Below are 22,936 nucleotides of genomic sequence, written 5' to 3'. Positions count from 1 at the left end.
AGACACATCGTTTGAATCAGACAAGCAAAGCTGATTAAGCTCGGCCAAGGAAGAGTTCGTACTCAAGGATGCCAGAATTGAATCGAGAAACCCAGAACAGCTGCCGGAAACCACGAACAATGCGACAACCAACGCTACCCAAAAACACCAATTGTTCAAAACACCAGCAAAACTAAAAACTAATTATAGCACGAGGTGGAGCACGACGAGAGGATAAATTTTCCTACCTCATACACCACCGGTGATTGCCGGATTGGCCGGAAAATTCCCAGAAACCGACTGAAGATTCAGGCTTCACTCCGTCGCCGTCCGTTGTCGCACGAGAAAGCCGAGACCAGAAATAGATCGGCGTTGAGGAGACGAACGAGACGCCGGTGGTCCGCCGTCACTTGGTCGCCGGAAAACAGAAATTTCGGTCGGGTCTTCTTCTGGGTCGCTGGGTCTCGAGAATGGGTCGAGTTGTCTCGATGCTTTGTTTTGGGGTGTTTGTATGGGTCAGTGGCATACGTGTAAATATCTCATCAAACTAAGCATTTTGGTCTTTTTCCATTAAAATTAGGAGTCAGGCTTGCATCATTTCACTTTTGGGCCTGGGCTCATGTCCTTATTTGTATAAATCTTTTTGAAAGTAGGTTTTCTGTGTTTACATCTTTGGTCATGTGCTACTATGTAATTTTCTAATAATTATATCGAGCAAGCTAGCATGCATCAAGTAATTGTGTCCGTGACTTTATTTTTGGGTAGGAATTGTATAACTTTCTGAAATACTTATGTCAATGAAGGCCTCTTTATTTTTGTCAATCACCTGGGATGGTTTTTTAAACAGATCAATTAAAGAGAATGGGGTTGGAACTTGGAAGATATAGGATGCCATATGGCGGAAAAAGGAGAATCAAACGTAGCTGGGTTTTCATTTTTGTTTCAATTCCAGATGATAGCTACTCAATTTGATCACAGATAGCTTCAATTGTAGCAATTCCCGTCCAACACTAACACCACAAAGCATCTTTCAGCTTCTTCAGTTGGGCTTCCAGAGATCAATTGTGACAAATCCATCAGGAACAATAATTTTGAAACCAGCATCTACACAGACTACATTTGAATTTGCAGATTTGAAGGGAAAAGCTATGGCTACAAGGCTCCTATCACAACCGCCTTGTTAGTTGTTACTAAATAAGAAAAAGGGGAAAAAGACGAGAGATGAGGACTGTGTTTGATGTTTAGGAGGAATGGGAACGAAAAAAGAAAAAGTCTAAGAAGAAAATTAATCGTTCAAAATTTCAAAAACCAAGGGAAAATTAAGTTAATTTAAATCTGAAAGGCATTGTTCATTGTGGAAGGGTGAAATGAAGTGAAGGGGGAAAGAAGAACAAAATTGACGGAAAAAAATGGTGTCGTTAGCCTTGAAAACACAGATGGCTCATTAACTAAAAGTCAGATGTTGACTAAGGAAAATTCTATAATACATTTAAAAATAAAAATAATAAATAAATTAAAAAAAAAAAAAAACCCCACCCCATTCCCACCATTGATGGGGCTCGAACTCCTGACCTCTTATATATGAGACCAAAACCATCACCAAATACATACTTGTATGTCATACACACATTTATAAATGTGACAACAAATTTGTTGTTAGAGTGGTAATATTGAGTCATATTTTGTGTAATCTTAGTTCTCTTAATGATAATTACACCACCTACGATCTTGTTATAAATTTTTGAACAAATTCGTTATCAATGTTGTAATTTTTGTTTAATTATATGTAAATAATGTAAATGAATATGGTAACTTTGTTCTCAATATTGTAATTTTGATTCATATATATTGTCATTTTTGTTCAAATAGATGTAAAATGAGTGTATGATAAACATCACAGTACTATAACTTGTCTCGTTGACTAATAATGGCTTTTAAATTTGAATAAATGGACCAGATTAAAAGTTAAGGACAACCAAGGCTAGAGACTATCCAAGAAATAGATCCGGATCTGAATTCGAGTAAAAATATTACCCAACATAATTTATCTTGTATTCATTTAGAGATTAGATGCTTAATTATCTAGAGATCGACCCATTTAAGACATAATGCATGTGTCTCTTAATTATAATCCATTGATACAAGAGAACACATCTTGATTCCATTAATTATGAAGAAACCAATTGCGAATTTAAGGGAATACAATATGTGTTTGTTTGTTTTGCTGCTGCACCAAAATATTTTAATGGGTTCTCTATATACTCTTTTAAAGAGATCGATCAAACCACGTGCACTCCTAGGGTTTAGGAGGGCTTTGATTTTGGAATAAGAATAGTATTTTGGTGAGTTTGGTTAAAGTGAACCTATGATTATTCAATTTACTGTTTAGGATTTTTTGGATCTAAATTACATGTAGTTCCGACATTAGAAAATTAAAATGGGTAGGTGACCATTTATTTTGGAGTTGTGTTTGGGAGATTTGTGAGAGTTTTAGCCTTTGATTTGATTTTGATAAATTTGGGTGAACTTGGCTAGTGGAGTAAGTAATTTAATTTACAGATTGGTCCTTTCAAAAAAAAAAAAAATAGAGATTGGTTGTATTGACTGGTGGAGTTAAATATTCTTAATTTAAAGAAGTTACAATTGCATCTATGGGTCGCTAGAATGCCTATACACACTTTATATAATTAATACTAGTCTGCAATCACATGCTCTGCATGTGTACTAAAAATTTTCGTTTTTTTTTTTTAAAAGATGGGTAGTTATTGCAGAGAGAAAAATGGGGGTTGTGGAAACATTTCCTTTTAATTTTCTTAATAAAAATCTATTTTATAATTGTCATATTTATCCTTATAATTTAATTTATTCTCAAAGTTTTTTTATCTTTCAGGGTTAAATCTGTCAAAATTTTCAATTTTGGCTAACAAAGCCTGTTCTATTAATAGTTTTTTATTTAAGTGAGCTGTTGGTAAATTATAATTCCAACATTATAGAGGTCGTGTGTTCGATTCTCACCGACATATGTAAGGGTGGGTGGGCTAAGAGTTTTTTTTTTTTAATAAATAAATAAAACAATTATTGCATAGAGAAAATAGTGGGAGAGAAAAGTGGGGATTGTGGGATAATTTTTTTTTAATTTTCTTAATAAAAATCTATCTTTTAATTGTCATATTTACCCTTGTGATTTAATTTATTTTCAAAGTTTTTTTAATCTTTTAGGGTTAAATCTGTCAAAAAATTTAGTTTTTGCTAACAAAGTCTCTTCTCTTAATAATAGTATAGATAAGAAAATAAGTAACTTAAAGCGTGAAAAGTGAACCATAAATGATAATATATAACAGCGTAGTGAAAACATGTTCTTATAGACCGCGGTACTATATATAGATATTTCTCATTTGCGGCATATATTTGCCCACTATAAATAGACTAAAAAACATATTGTAAAATGTTATTTACATCAGACTTTGCATGCTATAAATTGAAGACATGTTTTCAAGCATGTCTTTTTACATTAAATAACATCTCTAAATTTAAGCATAGCAAGCCGTAAAAGACATGTTTTCTTCAAATTTATGGCAAGCGTAGCAAGCTATAAAAGACATGTTTTCTTCCAATTTACATGCAGCCTACATATCACGCGATCGTTCAGTTTTGAAATTGAAAATCTAGGCAACTCTTTGCTTGTTGCAATTTCATAAGAGAACTTTAGCTTATATATAGAGTTTATCAGTAATTCAGTATACATACAACTGGGCATGCGATGCTGCGGATATATCATTGATATGGTTCAGCTTAATAATTACAAACATTCGATATAATACATAAGCACACATTATACTGTTTTACATATTCCAAAATTTGCTATCATAACCAGATACATGTTTTGACTGGTTATGTGTTTGCCAATTCAGCTATCATAATCAAAGTCCGCTTAATTTCTCAAGTTCATTCAAGTCTTCAAGGCAGGACTGTGCAGAGTATCTTATTCATTCAAAAGCATGTGCAGGAAGATCTGAGTTCTGGCTTATATTAAAAGCTTGTGCTGATCGCTGATTATCTTTATAAATATGACATAGTATCTCATTTAGAGTAGGATAATTTTTTTTTTTCCAAGCATATTCATCACCAAATAAATGCTACATTGATTCTATAAGGAAACCAAAAATAGTGCGGGTATAAGGTTTCGTTTTGGGACATAAAAACCAGTGACATTATACAGTCAAAATAATAAATGTCACACACCTTTCTCAAAAGATAAAATCTATCAAATTCAAAAGTGTTCAAGTAAATCCAGAATATGTGTCTGGCGCAAACTCTAAGTTACTTGACCTAGTTGTAATAGGGTTTTGAATTAGAGATATTCTCGGAGATACTCATAGATATCCGATTAATTGTACGATTATCTTTCCTTGTACAACTCTGACTCTATGTCTCGTAATCCTCTATATAAAGAGGCCCCTATTATCAATGAAAGTACGATTCAATTCTCTCCCAATTTCAGTTTTCTTTAAACACGTTATCAGCACGACGTTCTAACCCTAAAACCTAATAGCCAAAACCCTAAATCCGAATACAAAACCTTGAAACCCTTTCAGCCCCCACCGCACACCTTGAAGCCCTCCACACCAGGAGTCCAGAACCGGCCTGAAACCTACCAAACCGGCCATCCGAAGCTCCAAACCACCCGCAGCAAATATTCCACTGGTTCATCACCTTCCGGACCTCCAATTGCTACTAAATTTTTCCAGCAGTAGCGCCTCAATCCCAGGATCTGAGAACAGAAATTTTTTTCCCGAAACCGGCCTTAAAGGATCTGAACCGGCCACAAATAGAAGCTGCACCCTTGAACTGCCAGAGAGAAGAAAAGAAGAAGAAAGAAAGAAAAGAGAAGAAGGCCCGCAACCCAGAAGCCCAATTGGCAGAAAGGGAAAAAAAAAAAAAAAAAAAAAAGGAGGTACAGGCCCATTGACGCAGGCAGCTCAGTGACTCACTGCCACATCAACACGGTGACCCACTGCCACGTCATCTCTGGTGCCACATTAGCTCCGGCGACTTTTCTGGCCAAATTTTCCGGCGACTATCCGACACTTTTTCCGGCAATTTTCTAAACTTTTCAATGTATGTTTTAAAGGTTCTATTAGTTCCCATTTTTGAAGTTTTTTTTTTATCGTTTCTCTTCTTTTCTCGGGGACTTGCAACCTTCCTTCTTCTATCCCCCTTTCTTCTTCATAGAGGAGACCAAAAGCTGAACTGTGGGGGTTTGTGCTCACTCCAAGCTTGGAGCTTGTTGAGATCTCCAAACTTCGAGTTTGTAGAGAATTTATGATCGAACACTTACATCATTGTTTTGATCTAATCCAATACCTCTTGGAATCCGATTTCTAGGAAGCGACTACACTCAGAAATCCCTAATTTCTTGGAAGCGATTACGCTCGGAAATTCATAATTTTTTGGGAGTGACTACGCTCAGAAATTTTATATGTTTTAGTGGTAGCCTTTTTCGCTCCGAAACTAACCCTTTTTCTTGTTCTCTTTCAGGACGAGTAACCTGAACTAACTGAAATTCGCTCCATTGGGAACAACTGGCTCTGGATATCACAAGTGGGTTCGTGATGTCCGCCAGCATCTCAAGGCCGATGGAATCCTGGATACCATTCTCAAGCCCAGCTAGGACGTGTAAACGGTTGAGCAAGCTCAAGCTTTGGAAGCAAATAGAGCAGCCTTAAGAGGCAAATAAGGCGAAAGCCATCATCCTAATGACTCGTCATATGGATGATTCGCTCCAGTACGAGTATATGAATGAAGAAGACCCCAGAAGGCTGTGGGTCTCACTCGAAGAAAGATTTGGCAACGTCCGTGACTCACTGCTTCCTGAACTAGAAGTGGGATGACATAGCCTCCGCTTCTGTGATTTCAAGTCAGTTACTGACTACAACTCGAAAGCACTTCGCATTAAATCCTTAATGGAATTCTGTGAAAAAGATATCACAGATGCGATGTTGATTGAGAAGACTCTCTCTACCTTCTCCGTCTCTACTTTGATGGTTGCAAAGAACTATCGAATCGATATCACTACATGATGGATCACAAGGTTTCATGAGCTCATTGGAGCTATGAATGTCGCTGAAAAGCATGACAACTTCCTTGTGAAGAACTATAATTCGTGACCCGTAGGAATAGAGCATATTCCGGAGTCCAATTCTAGTCGCGCCCCTGTGGGAGGGCCCTAAGAGCGAAACCCTAAATCTAGGGGTAATTCTGGACGTTCTAGTCCATATTCTCGCTCTAATGAGGAAGGTAACCCCCAAAATAGGCGGACATGGAACCGAAGAGGTCAACGAGAAAAGAGAGAAAGAGGCAACGCCTCTGGCCATGTTGGTGGCGCCACCAACACTAAGAGTCATCATAATGACGCTTTCAAAGCGCCTTAATCAATAAAGTCTGAGCACAGAGATGTATGTTCCCGATGTGGAGTATCCGGTCATTGGGCACACATTTGTAGAGCTCGTGAAGAAATTGTCACCGCCTACAAGCATATTGTGAAGCAAGAGAAGCTCACTATGTGGAACAAGAAGATCAAGAAGATGATCTAGAGTGAAGGGTTGAAGACTACAAATCTAGCTCGGATCAATAGATCGTCAATTCTGTTTAAGTCTTTATTTTTCCAAGAGATGTAATAGGCAATTGCTATATATTTTTGTAGTAAATGCCAATGGTTTAGTCTTTCTTCAAAGTAGGCTCGCCCAAAGTAAGTGTGATGTCTAGGAAGGTTCTGAGAGTAGTGGTAATTAAGCGAGCCTTGCTCCACCGACATCTCTCTACTCACCTGGTCACATTTATTTTGGAATTACCGAAAGAAGTTAGACGACTACCATTGTTTTGCATTAGCTAGCATTTTGGATTTGATTTTCTTTGGTCAAAGAGACAATGATGTAACTTCGTTGGCATATGAATAAAATTTTGAGTTCTTTTTATTATGACTCCATTTTGATTATGAGCATATGACTTTGTGACTACGATGGCTGGGCCATCAGTATTAATTCAAGGACATGGAATAGCTCAAGTTCCCCTTGCCAAATGGCACCTTGATTACTGTCACAGAAACTCTCTACACTCCTAGGGCAAATCGCACATATGAATAGCCAAAGGATTCCAGGCAGAAACACATGTAGAGAACGAAAAATGAGTTCCTTTGCAATACCTCTAATGATTACATCTTAGAGAAGTTTATGTGTCTCTCTAATGGACTCTATGTCACTATTCGAGCTATTAAATCCAATAAAGTTATGAGAGAAGATCTCTTGGATTTAGACACATATTGGCTTTGTCACAACAGGATAGGTCATCCAAGTCATATATGATGATCCGTCTACTAAAGACTTCACACAAACATCCATTCTCTCGAGCGAAATGAAGCATGAATCAAAAGTTGATTCCTAGACTAAGTGTGATCGCCGCCGCTGCCATCCACCACCATCCTAGGGCTGGCACAGTCCCTATCCATGACGCCAATGATGGCGTCCATCATGGTGATGGAGCCTTAGGTGATGTTGCAATCACCAACTTTGCTTCAAATAGCGTTTCAGACGCTCAGGCCTAACCAAAATCCTCATTGGTTGCTTCTCAAGCCTCTCGCTTGTTTTACAAAGCCCGTTCCTTAAGGAAATTAGGACTGAGACCGTCTTATGCAAAGGATATGAAAATACTCATTCTGTTCTTACATAGAATCCATGGGGATTCTGGAGACTGATTCAACCAACTTGCGGACGCTTAAATATTCCATTATGTTAGTTGACACGCAAACACGCTGGTCACGTGTTGTGCCATTGTCCACCTATAAATGCTACTTATACTACACTTCTAGCAAATATCATATGAAAACGGGCTCACTCCCTGGATCATCCTATTCAGTCAATTAGATTTGACATTGCTAGAGAGTTTATATCAAAGACTTTCGATGGTTATTGCATATCACTGGGAGTGACGTTGGACATCATATTCTCATGTACACACCCAAATGGTCTCGCAGAAATGACTATGATGGTAGTCCGGAATTTGGTAATGCGCACCAATATCCTTATATCTGCTTGGGGTGATGCAATATTTCATGCAGCTATGCTAATTCGTCTACGACCCACCGCCACTCAATCTACCTCTGCGTTATAGCTAGTGACTGGGTACCATCTCGTACTTACGCAAATTTGAGTGTGTCATTTATGTGCCAATTACGTCGCCACAGCGCACTATGATGGGTCCTTACAGACGAATGGTTAACTACGTTGGATTTCAGATTCCAACAATTGTCCGCTACTTAATGCCCTTGGTAGGCGATCTCTTTACCGCATGTCTTGCGGATTGTCACTTTGATGAGACAGTCTTCCCGTCATTAGAGGAGATAAGAACTCGAATGTTCAGCAGGAACGACAGGAATTGTCGTGGTCTGTCCCCACTATGTCTCATCTCGATCCCTGTTAAAGTGACGAGATCACACATATCTGCTGCAAATATGCCTGCAAGGAAGGACGTCCCTACGAGAGGACATAGAGCCACCCTACACGGAGGTAGGCATAACGCCAACGCCAAAGAGAGTGGCACTCTGGCGTTATAGGCCATGGCCCCAGCTAGGATGCGTGGGAGGCCCGTAGGTTTGAAGGATACTTTGGCACATTCCAATCGTTTGATCATCAACACTCAAAATCCATCTAATGAGAATCTTCTGGATTATAGTTATCGTTGGGGGACGCCTCAACGTCAGAACATATTCCTGAGAATATAGAGCTCTTTGAAAATTACACTAGCGTACATGAGACGTGGGATAGAAACTCCATCATAATTGATGATGTAATCGTGCATTTGGTTACACATGAGTTTGTCGAGTCTGATGATATCGAACCACGCTCCGTTGATGAATGAATGCCAACGTAGAGAAATTTGGCCTAAATGGAAAGATGCGATCCAAGTTAAGTTGGATTCTCTAACGAAGAGGGAGGTTTTTTAGCCAGTGATGCCAACACCTCCTGACATAAAACCTGTTGACTGATGGGTATTCGTTAGAAAGCGTGATGAGAAAAAGAGATAGTAATCTCGCCTTCTGGCTCAAAGCTTTTCACAAAACACCCTGGAATCGACTATGATGAGACATATTCTCTCGTAATGGATGTCATTGCACTCCACTACCCAGTCAGTTTGGTAGTTTCCGAATAACTGAACATGCAGCTTACGAATGTGGTCACTACGTATCTCTATGGAGATCTAGATACGAAATATACATGAAGGTTCTTGGTGAACTTCATTTACCCAAGTTAAGTGGCTCTAGACCACGGAGCGCGTTTTACAAAGAGGTTGAAACGCTCACTAAAGTGATTACTTGATTGGAAAGGGATATGTCCATGCGTTTCCATACCAAGTTTCGAATTCTATCGCAGTTCATGTTGGACATGATCTTCATTGGAAGCCCTTAAAGAGTTTAGGGAAACCGCTGAACACTTGAAATCAGATTTTGAGATGAAGGATTTTAGGAGAACACGATTATGTCTCAGTTTGGAACTTGAGCATCGTGTTGATAGATGCTTAGGCATTTTGACAAAGTCAAACCTTCAAGCACCTCCATGATCGTCCGTTGTCTTGATCCTGAAAATGATCCTCTTCATCCAAAGGATGATGACGAAGATGTACTAAAGGCATAAGTGCCTTACTTAAGTACAATTGGCGCATTATTGTACTTAGCTCAATGCACAAGACCGGACATCTCATTTGCAGTGAACTTGTTAGCTAAGGTATAGCTAAGTACAATTGGATTGATGTAAAAGATATCTTTCGGTACTTGAGATGTATGATTGATATGGGCTTGTTCTATCCCTACAGAGACACGATGGATTAGGACCCATCACACACCAGGAACGCCGCCAACACTGGCTTACGTCCTCTATCCCCATCCCAAAACGACATAAGTACGTGTTTTGAAAGGTTTTGCTGATGTTGGGTATCTCTCTGACCCACAGAAAAGTCATTCCCAAACTGGTTAAGTGTTTACCATGGGTAAGACCGCGATATCTTGGAGGTCTACAGAATAGACCCTAATCGCTATATCTTCGAACAATATAGAGATTATTGCTCTTCACGAACTGGTTCGTGAATGTATATGGATTGGATCCATAATTACGCATGTTCGAACAATTGTGGTTTGAAGACTACCACAGATAAGCCTACGAGTATTTAGGATAATGCTGCTTGTTTTGAACGAATGAAGCAAGGCTACATCAAAAGCGACAACACCAAGCATACTCAGCAACAACAGACTCTCCTCAAGATCAAAGTGAACTAGGTTCAATCTAAGGACAGTGTGGCAGACTTGCTCACTAAGTCATTGCCTAAATTCCACTTTCGAGAAACATGTTGGTAGCATCATTTGCGGAAGTTATCCGAACTCCCATGATCGTAGTCATCAGGGGGAGATGTTTACATGTATGGTCTCGAAACGTGAAGGGTGTGTTATGCTCTTTTTCCCCTATGACCGAGGTTATTTTTGTCCTACAGGGTTTTTGTTACTCGGCAAGGTTTTTAATGAGGCAACGAGAGGAGCACCACGTTTGGGCGACACAAGGGGGAGTGTTCAAGTAAATCCAAAATATGTGTGTGGCTTAAATTCTAGGTTACTTGACCTAGTTGTAACAGAGTTTTGAATTAGAGATATTTTCGGAAATATTCATAGATATCCGATTAATTGTACGATTATCTTTCCTTGTACAACTCTGACTTACAATTCTCTATATAAAGAGGCCCCTATTATCAATGAAAGTACGACTCAATTCTCTCCCAATTTCAATTTTCCTTAAACAAAAAGTACTATTTTTCAATGGACATAATCTACACTTCCCTGAAACATTAAAAAGCACCTGCCACTTTCATATATCCCAAAATTATTCAACACCAGACCCTAGGCTCCACCTTCATCAAAGTGTGCAGATGTCTGATGATACAAGGGATCTACCATGAACGCAACTGAAGTTCAGAAAATAACAATAACTCCAAAATTCATAAAGCAGAAAAAAAGATAAGTCCATGACCAGAATAGATAAGCTATCTTGTAAAAATACCATCAAACTTCTTCAAGTTTAAAGCTTCAAAGGATGGTTCAATGCTGACGGTGGTGATACATTCAAAAACCACATCCATTAGTTTGCACTTGCAGTCAGATTATATTATTCATCATGTTAACGTAACAAAATTTGAGCTAAACCCAAATCAATAAAGAGGATGAAAACTCTATAAATTTGTTATTAATGAAGACAGCATCTTGTGGACATCACAAGTACTCTTCCATCTGTGTCTCCACTGATCCATCCATAAAACAAAATCATAATTGACTAAGGTGATTTTTTTTTCATTAATTCAGTGTACCCTATAACCTCCCATATAATCCTTGGTATCTGATGAAAGATTATACCCTATAGCTTCCTTATTTCCATCTTATATTGTGGTGATCCTCCAACTCGAACCTTAGAAAGTTGAACTCAGTACATATATCAGTGAAGTAATCATTAGAAGCAGAAAGATAATCTCTTTCTGTTTATTATGATAAATTAAACATCAATTCCAGTAACTCAAAGAATTCTATAAGTAACTATTGCATTCAAAACCTGTATGGCTGTATCCATAGATAAATGTACAGCAATCCATAAATTAAACAAAATAAATGCTTCATGCATCAACATAAGAACCACCATTAACGGGTTAAACAAATAAGGGGAAAAAAAAAAAAACAATTCATCAGAATCAGCATCGACCCAACTGAAATAAAGGGCAAATTTGCGCATATCTTTTGAGGAAACGACGTCGTACTGCCATCTTCTTCTTGCCCAGCAGCCTTATTGGCGCGCGCTCTCTCTCTCTCGATCAACAACCAAAACTGAAAGATGAAAGCGGTGGTGCTGATGATGAACATGCGTTCTTTTATCAATGGCAGGATCGTAATTTAAAAAAAGGGCAAAATTGTAGTTTAACAGCTCGAGTGAACAGTATAATCAGTGCTAGCGGCTATAGTAAATTACGTTGAAAGCAATCAAAAATAAAGCTCGGAGCAAAGCCAATATACAAAAGGGAAAAGAACCTAAAATAGTAAAAATACATATGAAAAAAGAACCTAAAATACATAATTAATGTTAGAGGGTGGCTTTTTCTGCTAAGCCCTGGCCATTATGCTTTGACTGCATCTTTCTTGTTCCAGCTTCATTTTGCATCCTTCTTGTCATCTTCACTTTTCCTCTTTCTCTAAATGGGTAAAAGCGCATAACAATCCAGCAAATAGTGACCATTGTAATCATAAGAAAAATAATGGAAAACCAAAAATACTGCAAATTTTTTATTTGATCAATCAAATTGACCTCAGTAGTTCTTTGAATTTAGATTCATTTAACTTTTTTCGTTTTATACTCAATTTGATACTCTGTTATTAAATGAGCAGTTTTACTAAACTGGTTAATCCCTTTGTGGATCTCCTGTATCTTTCTCTTGTTCTGGTTTCTTTGTTGGCAGAGGACGATCTCCTCTTTGGAGATGATTTGAGTTATGTGCCTCTCTTCCTTGGTTTTGGATGGAATTTGACTTGGTTTTCGATGCGATGTTATCCACTTATTCTTCTTGGCGGCACGGGCGAAGCTGTCTTCCTTGATGTGTTGTTGGGATGGGTTGGTGGGTTGCGTTTCTGGAGATGTTGTGTGTGGGCTCGCCTGGTTTGGGCCCTGTTCTTTCTTTTTTCGGTGTGTGCTTCAAGCTCATAACCTCATGGCGGTGCAGCTCTTCGTGGCGGTGCTGTTCTTCGCGATGGTGCTGCGTTCGATCTTCTACCGGTTGCCGGGTTGTAACTTGGGTAGCATAGTTTGTGGGCCCGTCTATTGGGCCTTTGTTTTTGTTTTTCCTTGGTCGGCCCAGTTTGGGTCTTTGTAATTTGTTTCTATTTTAATATAAGTCTCTTTTCCTTTTCAAAATAAAAATAAAAATATAAGTCTCTTTTCTACCAAAAAAAAAAAAACATTTGGATGAAAGGTCAGTCATGCTCCGTCTTAAAACTTACACAAAAAACATCTTATTTAAATATTTGAACACTCAATAAGACGAGCTTTGTGATTGGACCCAAAATTTTAAATTAAAGAGGAAATTAGACTTATTTATAATTTTTTTAGAAACTCGTACGCTTATAAATTGTCACACTCACAATTTCTGACTTACGAAATAAAAACTTATATGTTTTTGAATAATAGATAATCTCATTATTATTGTAGCAACATATAATTGTTGTTCATAAACATATTCAATCATCGTCAGAAATTATCTATTATATATTGAATAAACTCACTTACATATTGATAAGAGATTATCTATTACCAAAAGACACTTACATCAATTATCATCTTGCGGCATAATCATATGTAACAACAAGTCACCAAACAAACTGACAGGTAATCCTCATTACAAATAAAATAAACCCACTTATTTCAGTTATTTGAGCCTGAAAGCAAAAAGTCCATGACCTTCAGAACCTAACTCCCTTATAAAGTAAATCATATGGTCAGATGCTTATTATCTCTCTTAGTTCTTAACTATATGGCACACCCATTAATATTCCCAACTATTTTTCAAGTTACACATTAATCATGTTTTATGGGTCAATAATATTGTGGTTCGAACGAGCCACCGGAACACACACAAGATTATTGGCCCTTCGAGTGGTTAGTCCAGGCTCTTCATTCATATCAAGAACATTATTGTTGTTCATCTTGTTGCAATCTGAGCCACCGACTTTCCAATCAAAGCACTGAATCATTGCTGCAAGTAATCTAGGGACGATTTTCATAGTTAAGTTCATACCAGCACATATCCTTCTTCCAGACCCGAATGGAATAAGCTGATAGTGTTGCCCTTTAACATCTATTAATGTACTTGTTTGGTCTCTCCCATCGAGATGTAAGAATCTTTCTGGCCAGAATTCCAGTGGGTTTTCCCAGTTCGTAGGATCCCTTCCAATCGCCCAAAGATTCACAAATAAGAATGCGTTTTCTGGAATGAAATATTTGCCGATCTTACACTGTTTTCCGCATATTTTCATGAGCAAAGGCAAGGGTGGGTGTAGCCTAAATGTTTCTTTTATGATGGCTTGGAGGTATGGAAGATTTGGAACATCTGATTCTCTCACTAATTGTCCATCTCTAATAACTCGATCAATCTCTTTCCTTGCTTTCTCGAGCATCTTTGGGTGATTGATGAGCTCCGCCAATGCCCATTCTAATACAATGGCGATCGGCTCTATACCTGCCGAGAAGAAATCCTAACAAAAAAAAAAAAAGGAAATAAATAAATAAAAATAATATTACCCTTGGTCATTGTTAAAGACAATACAGAGTGAAGAAAGTAGAAGATTCAGATTTTTTCCAGATTCCTAAACTATCAACCTGTTGACAAATACTCCCCAATCAATTATACATTCAAGAATCAAACCATATGATTTGTCAAATGCATAGCACACGCATGAACCAAATAAATTTATATACTTTTTTTTTGGGCAATAAATAAATATATATACTATTTTTTTTTTGACCTAGCCTCCTCTGCTAGGGTTTACTTTCTAGGTTTCTAGAAAGCAAGATTCAATTGACCATGGATATGGACATATTGAGTTGGAATTGCAGAGGAATCTGCAACGACATCACAATTCGGGCGTTGAAGGATTTGATTTCCCAAAACAGACCCCAAATTATTTTTCTTTGCGAAACCAAAATCAACAATCTCAGGGCCTTTAACGATCTGCGTTTGGCGCTTGGTTTTTCTCAGGCTCAGGAAGTGTTGAGTGTAGGACAGTCTGGTGGTTTGGGCATGTTCTGGAATGATGATGTGAAGGTGGAGGTGGGTACGACGTCACAACATCATATTGATATTATGGTTGATGGAGGACCTGGAACCCTAGGTGGAGACTTACAGGTTTTTACGGATTTGCTTGAACGGTGGATAGAGACAAATCATGGCAGCTTTTGCGTGATTTGAGTGATTTGGAGACCCTTCCCTGGGTCGTTATCGGGGATTTTAATGAAATCCTAAATAGCAGTGAGAAGAAAGATGGTCCGATTAGGGCAGAGAGGCAGATGCGTGGTTTTAGAGAAGCCCTAGGGTATGGGGATTTGCTTGATCTTGGTTTTCAGGGGCCTCAAGCAACTTGGTGGAATTCTGAAACCCAGTTACGGTTGGACAGGGCTGTGTGTACACCGACCTGGTGTGATATTTTTGGTTTTGCACGTCTGAAGCATCTCCCACCAAGTGATTCCGATCATGTGCCAATACTGCTACAAGCTAGTACTGTTCCTCTTCCCACACGTCCTCGTCATCATCGCTTCAAATTTGAAGCACATTGGTTGCAACATGAAGAATGTGATGGCGTTGTACACCAAGCCTGGCAGACAGATGTGTCCGGTTTGCCAATGTATCAATTGTCCAAGAAGATAGCTTATACTAGAATGCATCTGGATGCTTGGCAGAGGAAGACGTTCAAGGGTAGACAGATGGAAATGTTAGGGGTTCGAGCACGTTTGGAGGAGTTGCTAGATGCAACGCTTTCTGATGCTGTGATTATGGAGAAGAAGCTTTTGTCTGAACGTCTCCAAACTTTATTATCTCAAGAAGAATCTTTCTGGTGACAAAGATCGAAAGTAACTTGGTTGAAGGAAGGAGATCGTAACACGGGTTATTTTCACCGGAAGGCAGCAAATAGAAAAAGGAAAAATAGTATACATGGTCTATTTAATGAGGCTGGTGAGTGGTGTGAGGATGATGAGGGGTTGGAGCGAGTGGTGACTTCCTACTTTTCTAATATGTTCAAAGCAGGGGACATAGATGTTGAGGCCATGGGTGCTACATTAGAGGCTATTCAACCATGTGTTTCTGAAACTATGAATGAACAATTGTGTGCTCAATATTCTCAAGAAGAGGTTCGGTGTGCCTTGTTTCAAATGTACCCAACTAAATCGCCAGGGCCAGATGGTATGCCTCCTCTATTCTTCCAACACTATTGGGAGTCAATAGGAGCTGAGGTGACTGCTGTTGTTCAGAGTTTTTTACATTCAGGTCAGCTGTTACGACAAATTAATTTCACACATATTTGTCTTATCCCAAAAGTGAATGATCCGGAGCACATGTCAGATTTAAGACCTATTGCATTATGTAATGTAATCTACAAGCTTTGTTCGAAAGTCATAGCAAACAGGTTGAAGTTGATTTTGCCAGACTTGATTTCTCCATATCAGAGTGCTTTTGTGCCTGGCAGGTTAATTACTGATAATATACTTGTCGCTAATGAACTTGCTCATTTTGTTCATAACAAAAGGGATGGTGGTGATGGGTGTATGGCTCTTAAACTAGACTTGAGCAAAGCCTATGATAGGATGGAATGGGTTTTTCTTAGGAAGGTGATGGAAAGGTTTGGTTTTGATCCGGTATGGATAGAGATGGTGATGCAGTGTGTCTGCTCTGTCAGATACTCTTTTTTGCTGCGTGGAAAGCCTCGTGGTCTTGTTATTCCGAGTAGAGGATTACGGCAAGGTGATCCTCTGTCCCCATATTTATTTCTAATTGGGGCAGAGGGTTTCTTAGCCTTATTACAGCAAAAGCAGGAATTGGGATTGCTCCCTGGGATTGAGATTTGCAGTGAAGCCCCTCGGGTGAATCATTTACTTTTTGCTGATGATAGCATGCTTTATGCTGACGCTTCTCTAGAGGCCTGTTTCCAGATACAGGATGTTATAGAAACATATGGTAGGGCATCTGGTCAATTGGTTAATTTTGATAAAAGCTCTATTGTTTTCAGTAAAAATGTTTCAGAAGTTATGAAAGATGAGGTGTCCAGCCTATTGGGAGTTGAGGTGGTGGCTTCCCATGCAAAATATTTGGGTCTTCCAACGTATGTAGGGAGGAAGAAAACTGCTACCTTCCAGTATATCAAGGAGAATTTGTCCAAGAAGGTCTCCAATTGGCAAGGAAAATTTTTGAATGGTGCAGGTAGAGACATTCTCATCAGAGTGGTGGCACAAGCTCTTCCAACTTATGCAATGAGTGTCTTCCAATTAACAAAAAATTTCTGTGAGGATCTTGAACAAATTTGTGCCAAGTTCTGGTGGGGGAGTACTCTTGATAAAAGAAAAATTCACTGGAAGACTTGGAAGGCTTTGTGCAATCCTAAAGAGGAAGGAGGGCTAGGTTTCCGTAGTTTATCAGAATTTAATTCCGCTATGCTAGCCAAACAAGCATGGCGTGTGATCAGCAATCCTCAATCGCTGATAGCTCGACTCTTTAAAGCTAAGTACTATCCAGAAGGTTCTTTTTGGACAGCTTCATCCCATGCCTCTCCTTCTTATTCCTGGCGAAGTATCTTTTCCACAAGGGATTTGTTAAGGAAAGGCACTTACTGGCAGATAGGCGATGGGACATTGGTGAACATATGGAGGGATTCGTGGATTCCTGGGGTGCCGGATTGTAAGCCTAGAGAAGGTAATTTGGCTATGAATGAAGTCAATAGGGTGAGTGACTTGATTTGTCATACAGGGGTTTGGGACATTAATCTCATTCGAAGGGTGTTTTCGGTTGATGAAGCTGAAGCAATCTTATCAATTCCTCTATCTTCTAGGGAGGTGCATGACAGGGAGGTTTGGAGACTTGAAAAGAATGGCAAGTTTTCGGTGAAGACTGCTTACCGATACTCTTTCTCTATTTCTTCTTCTAAGAGCCCTTTTGAGCTGCCAGTTGGGGTGAGTTTTTGGAAAAAGCTGTGGAAGGTTGTCATCCCTAATGCAGCCAAAGTTCATAAATGGCGGGTGTGTCACAATATCCTCCCATCTTTGGAGAGATTAATCTCAAAGAGAGTTGTGTTGGATTCCATGACTTGTCCGTTGTGTATGCAGGAGTTGGAAACAACACTGCATTTGTGTCGTGACTGTCAGTTCACTAGACAAGTGCTGCAAACACATGGGGTGTTGTCACAGGTTTGTTATAATCCTCATATTGCTCATTTGGGTCTGTTGGAATGGATTAGTTCTTGTGCCAGAGACTTATCTCTACAGTTACTTGGTGAGTTGGTATACCTTCTTTGGGGGGTGTGGAAAGAACGAAATAATCGAATTTGGGAAAACAAAGTTGGTACGGCTGTTGATGTAGTTATCGTGTCTATGTCAAGGCTGCATGAATTTCGTTTTCTGCAAGGGAAGATTGGGAATAGTGGAGCTGGTACTATTAGAATGACTCGGTGGGTTGCTCCCTCTGTGGGCTGTTTTAAAGTCAATGTAGATGGTTCTTTCTTTCAAGCATCTAAAAAAGGGAGCACTGGTTTTGTTGTCAGGGATTGGCAGGGCTCATTTATAGCAGGAGGAGGTAAATCTCTTTCGGGTTTACTATCACCTGAACATGTGGAAGCTGTAGCCTGCAAACAGGCCATTGAGTTTGTAGTTACAAATCATTATTTGCCAGCTATTGTGGAGACTGATTCGCAATTGGTGTATCGACAATTGCTTAGCCGAGAGGGGAGTAACTTGTCCATCTTAGGACGTGTTTATGATGATATGGAGTACATTTTGGATGCTTATGCAAACCTGCGCGTAGTTCATACAAAGAGAAGTGCAAATAGGGTGGCACATCTGATGGCTGCTCATACTAGGACTCTCCCTGTGGAGACTTTTTATTTTTCTTCCCCTTCTTTTTTACAAGCTGCATTAGCAGCTGAAGTTGTGTAATTTTTAGACATCTTTATTCAATAAAACCTGACCTCCTTTCCCTCAAAAAAAAAAAAATATATATATATATATACTAAGAAGCAAAAGATATAGGGTACAATTTGTCAAGGAAAAAGATATAGTGTATAAACCAACTATCTAGTGGTTGTGACTTGTGAGGATCTTTTTGTATTTCAAGATAACATTTAGAATTTTCAATTGATTGGAACTATACTTGTGGTCAGAATTTGGACACACTAATGCCGACGAGTTCAATCTAGGGTTTTGTAATTTATTATTATTATTACTTTGGAAGTGTAGTGAGGTAAGGGGTTAATGTGGGTTGTTTGAGGAAAAGACTTAAAAATATATGCACTAAGGAATTTTGCATGTGCCAATAAACTTTTCCATTTAAAGTAGATTGATTGTGTAAGGTATATGTGTAACTGTGTGAATATATAAACAGACACGTACCTCATAAGGTGTGTCTCATGCAACCATAGAATATACAAAAATATGTATACACACAGAGAGGTCCAATCACTAAAGGATTTCCTTTTTTAACCACTTTAAGAGATTAATTGTGAGACTTACTTTTCGATCACATATCAGCATCCGGATTGTTTAGTGTTTGAATTTCGATGAGTAGATAATTCATACAAATTTTCAACTAAATTGATAGTCGTTAAGATATTCATAATCGTGATTTACCATTGTAAACCTGAATGATTCAGGTTGGACAGATTGATTTCGTCTATTGAATTGATCTTGTTCACTACCTTAACGATTATTATTTTGGCTGAAAATTTGCATGAATGATCAACTCATGGAGACCTAAAAATTGGACATGGGATCCCTTATAGAGGCATGTTCTAGCTAGAGACAACCACCTTACTTTTAAAATTTGAAGATTTTTATGAAAAGCATACGACCTAACTCAACGATTCCAACCTTTGCTCCTTAAATTCATGTGCAAAAATTATGTCTACAAAAAATCTTAAATCCATAATTATTTGATCATTGAAAATATGTAAACAAATGTAGTCGGTTAGATAAAATTAAACCGAATGTGGATGGTTAAACGTTTTCCAATGTGGTTAATTATTTTGTAGGATTTTTATGTGTATATAATTAGAGAATGAGTGGTTTAGATTATTAAACTACATGCTCAAAATATAAACATCCTCAAATTTCAAGTTTAAGGATGTCATCTATAGAATAAATAACGACCTTCTATTGAGAAATCCACTTTTTTGGCAATTTTAAGATATCACTTGTGGGAACTACTTTTTGATCGCATATCAATTGATAAGTTTTTATATTTCCATGAGTAGATCACTTATGTAAATTTTCAGCTAGATTCAAAATTATTAAGATATTGAACTATATCAAATAAATGGAAGAATCAAATATGTCAAACCTGAACCATTCATATTCATAATGGTAACTAATGATTATGAGTACCATGACGATTTTCAATTTAGCTGAAAATTTTACAGAAGTAATCTACTTATGGAGACCTAAACACAAATTCCTTTTGACTTCATTGTAATATATTTTACTTAAAGTCTTAAGAAAGAATAAAGTCACAAGCACTTCAAAATGTTATAAATAAAATAAAATAAAAAAACAAATGCATCTTAAAATTCAAAAAACTAGGGGTGTGCACCCAGGTTCAGTCCAACTTATTTTGAAGAATTCACATCCAAGTCATTTATAGTTGGACTTTTCATTTTGAAATCTAATCCAATCTAATTAAGTTTTCTAACTGGTCCAATATGATCCAATTATACTTGGATTGGATCGATAGAATTCAATATACCTCTATGATAAAAAATAAAAAAAAATTTAACAAAATTATTAATGTTAAATGTAAAATTCATAGGTAAGAAAAAGATTATTCATAATGTAATTCTGAATTGGATTAGGACTATGTTAGATCAAAGGTTTGATCTCCATGGGACGAGTGTTTTATAAGCAAAGTTTGTTACGCATTTTAAATATTTGATGAATGATTAAAAAAAAAATTACTTTTTTTTTTTTTTTTGAGAGAATTGTCAACTCATAACATTGATCAGCGAAATTACACATAATGACCCATCTCGGTGAGACTGTCAAAAGAGTCACTACCTAAGTAATTCAACATTTTTAAAGATCATGAAGCCCTGCCAAAATCTATCCTAGAATATCCTAGAGAATCAAAGGGCCAAGACATCCTGGATATTTTTGGCGACAAAACTCATTCTTGAGCCAAAATCTATCCTAGAATATCCTAAAAAATTACTTTAATTATTTGTTAAATTACTTATACAAACAAATTTTTATCCGCAATAGTTGTTTCGCATAATTAAAATTGTTTATTTACTTTTACTGATGAATGATTAATTTGTTTAATAAATTTTGCAGACTAATAATCATTGGTAATTAAAGGTTGTTCCATCAAAAAATTGAATCTGTTTGATTACTTTTCTGGTTTTCCCGATAATTGTTTCACTGGCAAAATTTCTCCGTGATACTTTTACTTTTATAGTTTTATTTATTTAGTTAGTAATCATTGCTTTTATGGATCAAACAACAAATCAATCAAATTGTAGATGGTTTATTGAATCATACGTATATATCAAATAATAAAAACAAAATAGTTCATCACGAGCATGTTACTTGTTGTTTTTTTTTTTTTCTGAAACAAATGCATGAATAAACGGTATATATGTGTGTGTATCATAATAATTTTAAAAGACAAATGGTTTATTGAATCATACATATATATCAAATAATAAAAACAAAATAGTTCATCACGAGCATGTTACTTGTTGTTTTATTTTTATTTTTCTGAAACAAATGCATGAATAATCGGTATATGTGTGTATGTATCATAATAATTTTAAAAGACAGATGGATCGGATTATGTACGAAAATACAAAATAAGATAAGGGTCCACAAATCATAACTTAAGGTATAGTTGAGGTTTGAAGGGTATGATAAGAATAACTCAAAAGGAAGGTGTTATATAAATAAAAACTAAAATAAAAAATTAAAAGAAGGGGATGAAAAAGAAATAGTAGTTACGTACCGCAAGTAGAGCCTTAATATGAAGTTTTGAAAATCCAACCTCTGCAGCCTCACTACTCTCAGCGTCCAATAGATCAAGCAAAACATCAAGAAAATCCACCTCCCTTTGGCCAACTTCGCTTCCTCCTCCATCAATTTTCTTATGCTTCTTCCTCAATTCTTCACGCTCCACAATGAAAGCCTCCAAACGTTCATCAACCCTCCTTTGCAAGCTTTCCATTTTGTTCCTATATCCATCTAAATTCAACTTCTTCCAAACCCAATTAAAATCACAGAAATTCATCTCTCCCGCAATCGCCGTTGCCTCCCTTACCATCAACCAGGCTTCCCTAGCCGGGACAGTCGTGGCACTTTTCCCCGCAATCATCTGCCCGATTATACCGAAGCATAGCCTCCGCATCTCCTCACTAAGATCCACAGCTTCATAACTCTGGGCTTTCTTGGCCAACAACCTAAGGAGCCTCATGCACTCTTGGTCGCGAATCGAGAGGAACTTGTCTGCGCTATGACTATTAAAGAGCTCGGTCATGCTCAGCTTCCTCATGAATTTCCAGTACGGTCCAGCGGGTTTAAATATAAACGAAGAGTTGTAGGTCAGGGTTTGGATCGCGGTTAACTCTGGCCGGGACATGAAGGTGAGCTCGTGCGTCTTGAGAAACTCTTCTGCAAGTTCCGGTGAGGTTACAACAATGCATGGGACAGAGCCGAGGCGAAGAGAGAATAGGGGACCAAAGCGTAATGAGAGGTTGTGGAGGGAGCGGTGGATGAGAGGGCCGAGGAGGTGCAAGTGGCCGATGATGGGCAAGGCTAATGGGCTTGGAGGAAGGTGATCATGGTACAACATTCTCGAGATTATGGAGATGGCCAAAACAAGGAAGAGAATGAGGAGGACTAGCGCAAGTGCCATGGCTTAGCTATTTCGTGGTGCTGGTTGTAATAAGCAGCCTTACATGGTTAATTTAGTAGTTCTTGTTTCAATTAAAGATTCATGCATGTTTGGTATCGAATTGATGGGGCATAAAAGGGTGTTGCTATCGCCGCCCTATCGATATCTTTTCACACCCTACATTTAATTTTTTTTTCATAAGCTACTAATTTTATCTCTCTTTACAATTAGAGAACAATTTATTTTTCCCGGCCAC

General features: G+C 37.9%; 1 protein-coding gene across 1 annotated transcript; it reads right to left on the bottom strand.

Annotated features, from left to right (window-relative positions):
• Positions 1 to 13,338: 13,338 nt before the first annotated feature.
• On the bottom strand, positions 13,339 to 22,726 carry LOC133732895 (licodione synthase-like). The gene is made up of 2 exons (XM_062160501.1): positions 21,796 to 22,726; positions 13,339 to 14,302 (listed from the first exon to the last, which is right to left on the bottom strand). The coding sequence occupies exons 1-2, from the start codon at positions 22,699 to 22,701 to the stop codon at positions 13,637 to 13,639; spliced, it is 1,572 nt and encodes a 523-aa protein (XP_062016485.1). The 5' UTR covers positions 22,702 to 22,726; the 3' UTR covers positions 13,339 to 13,636.
• Between the last annotated feature and the right edge of the window lie 210 nt (positions 22,727 to 22,936).

The sequence above is a fragment of the Rosa rugosa genome, chromosome 2 (genome assembly GCF_958449725.1).
Source record: "Rosa rugosa chromosome 2, drRosRugo1.1, whole genome shotgun sequence".
In the NCBI taxonomy this organism is placed as follows: Eukaryota; Viridiplantae; Streptophyta; class Magnoliopsida; order Rosales; family Rosaceae; genus Rosa; species Rosa rugosa.
The sequence above is the reverse complement of the archived record's forward strand: the minus strand, read 5'-3'. Positions and strand labels throughout refer to the sequence as shown.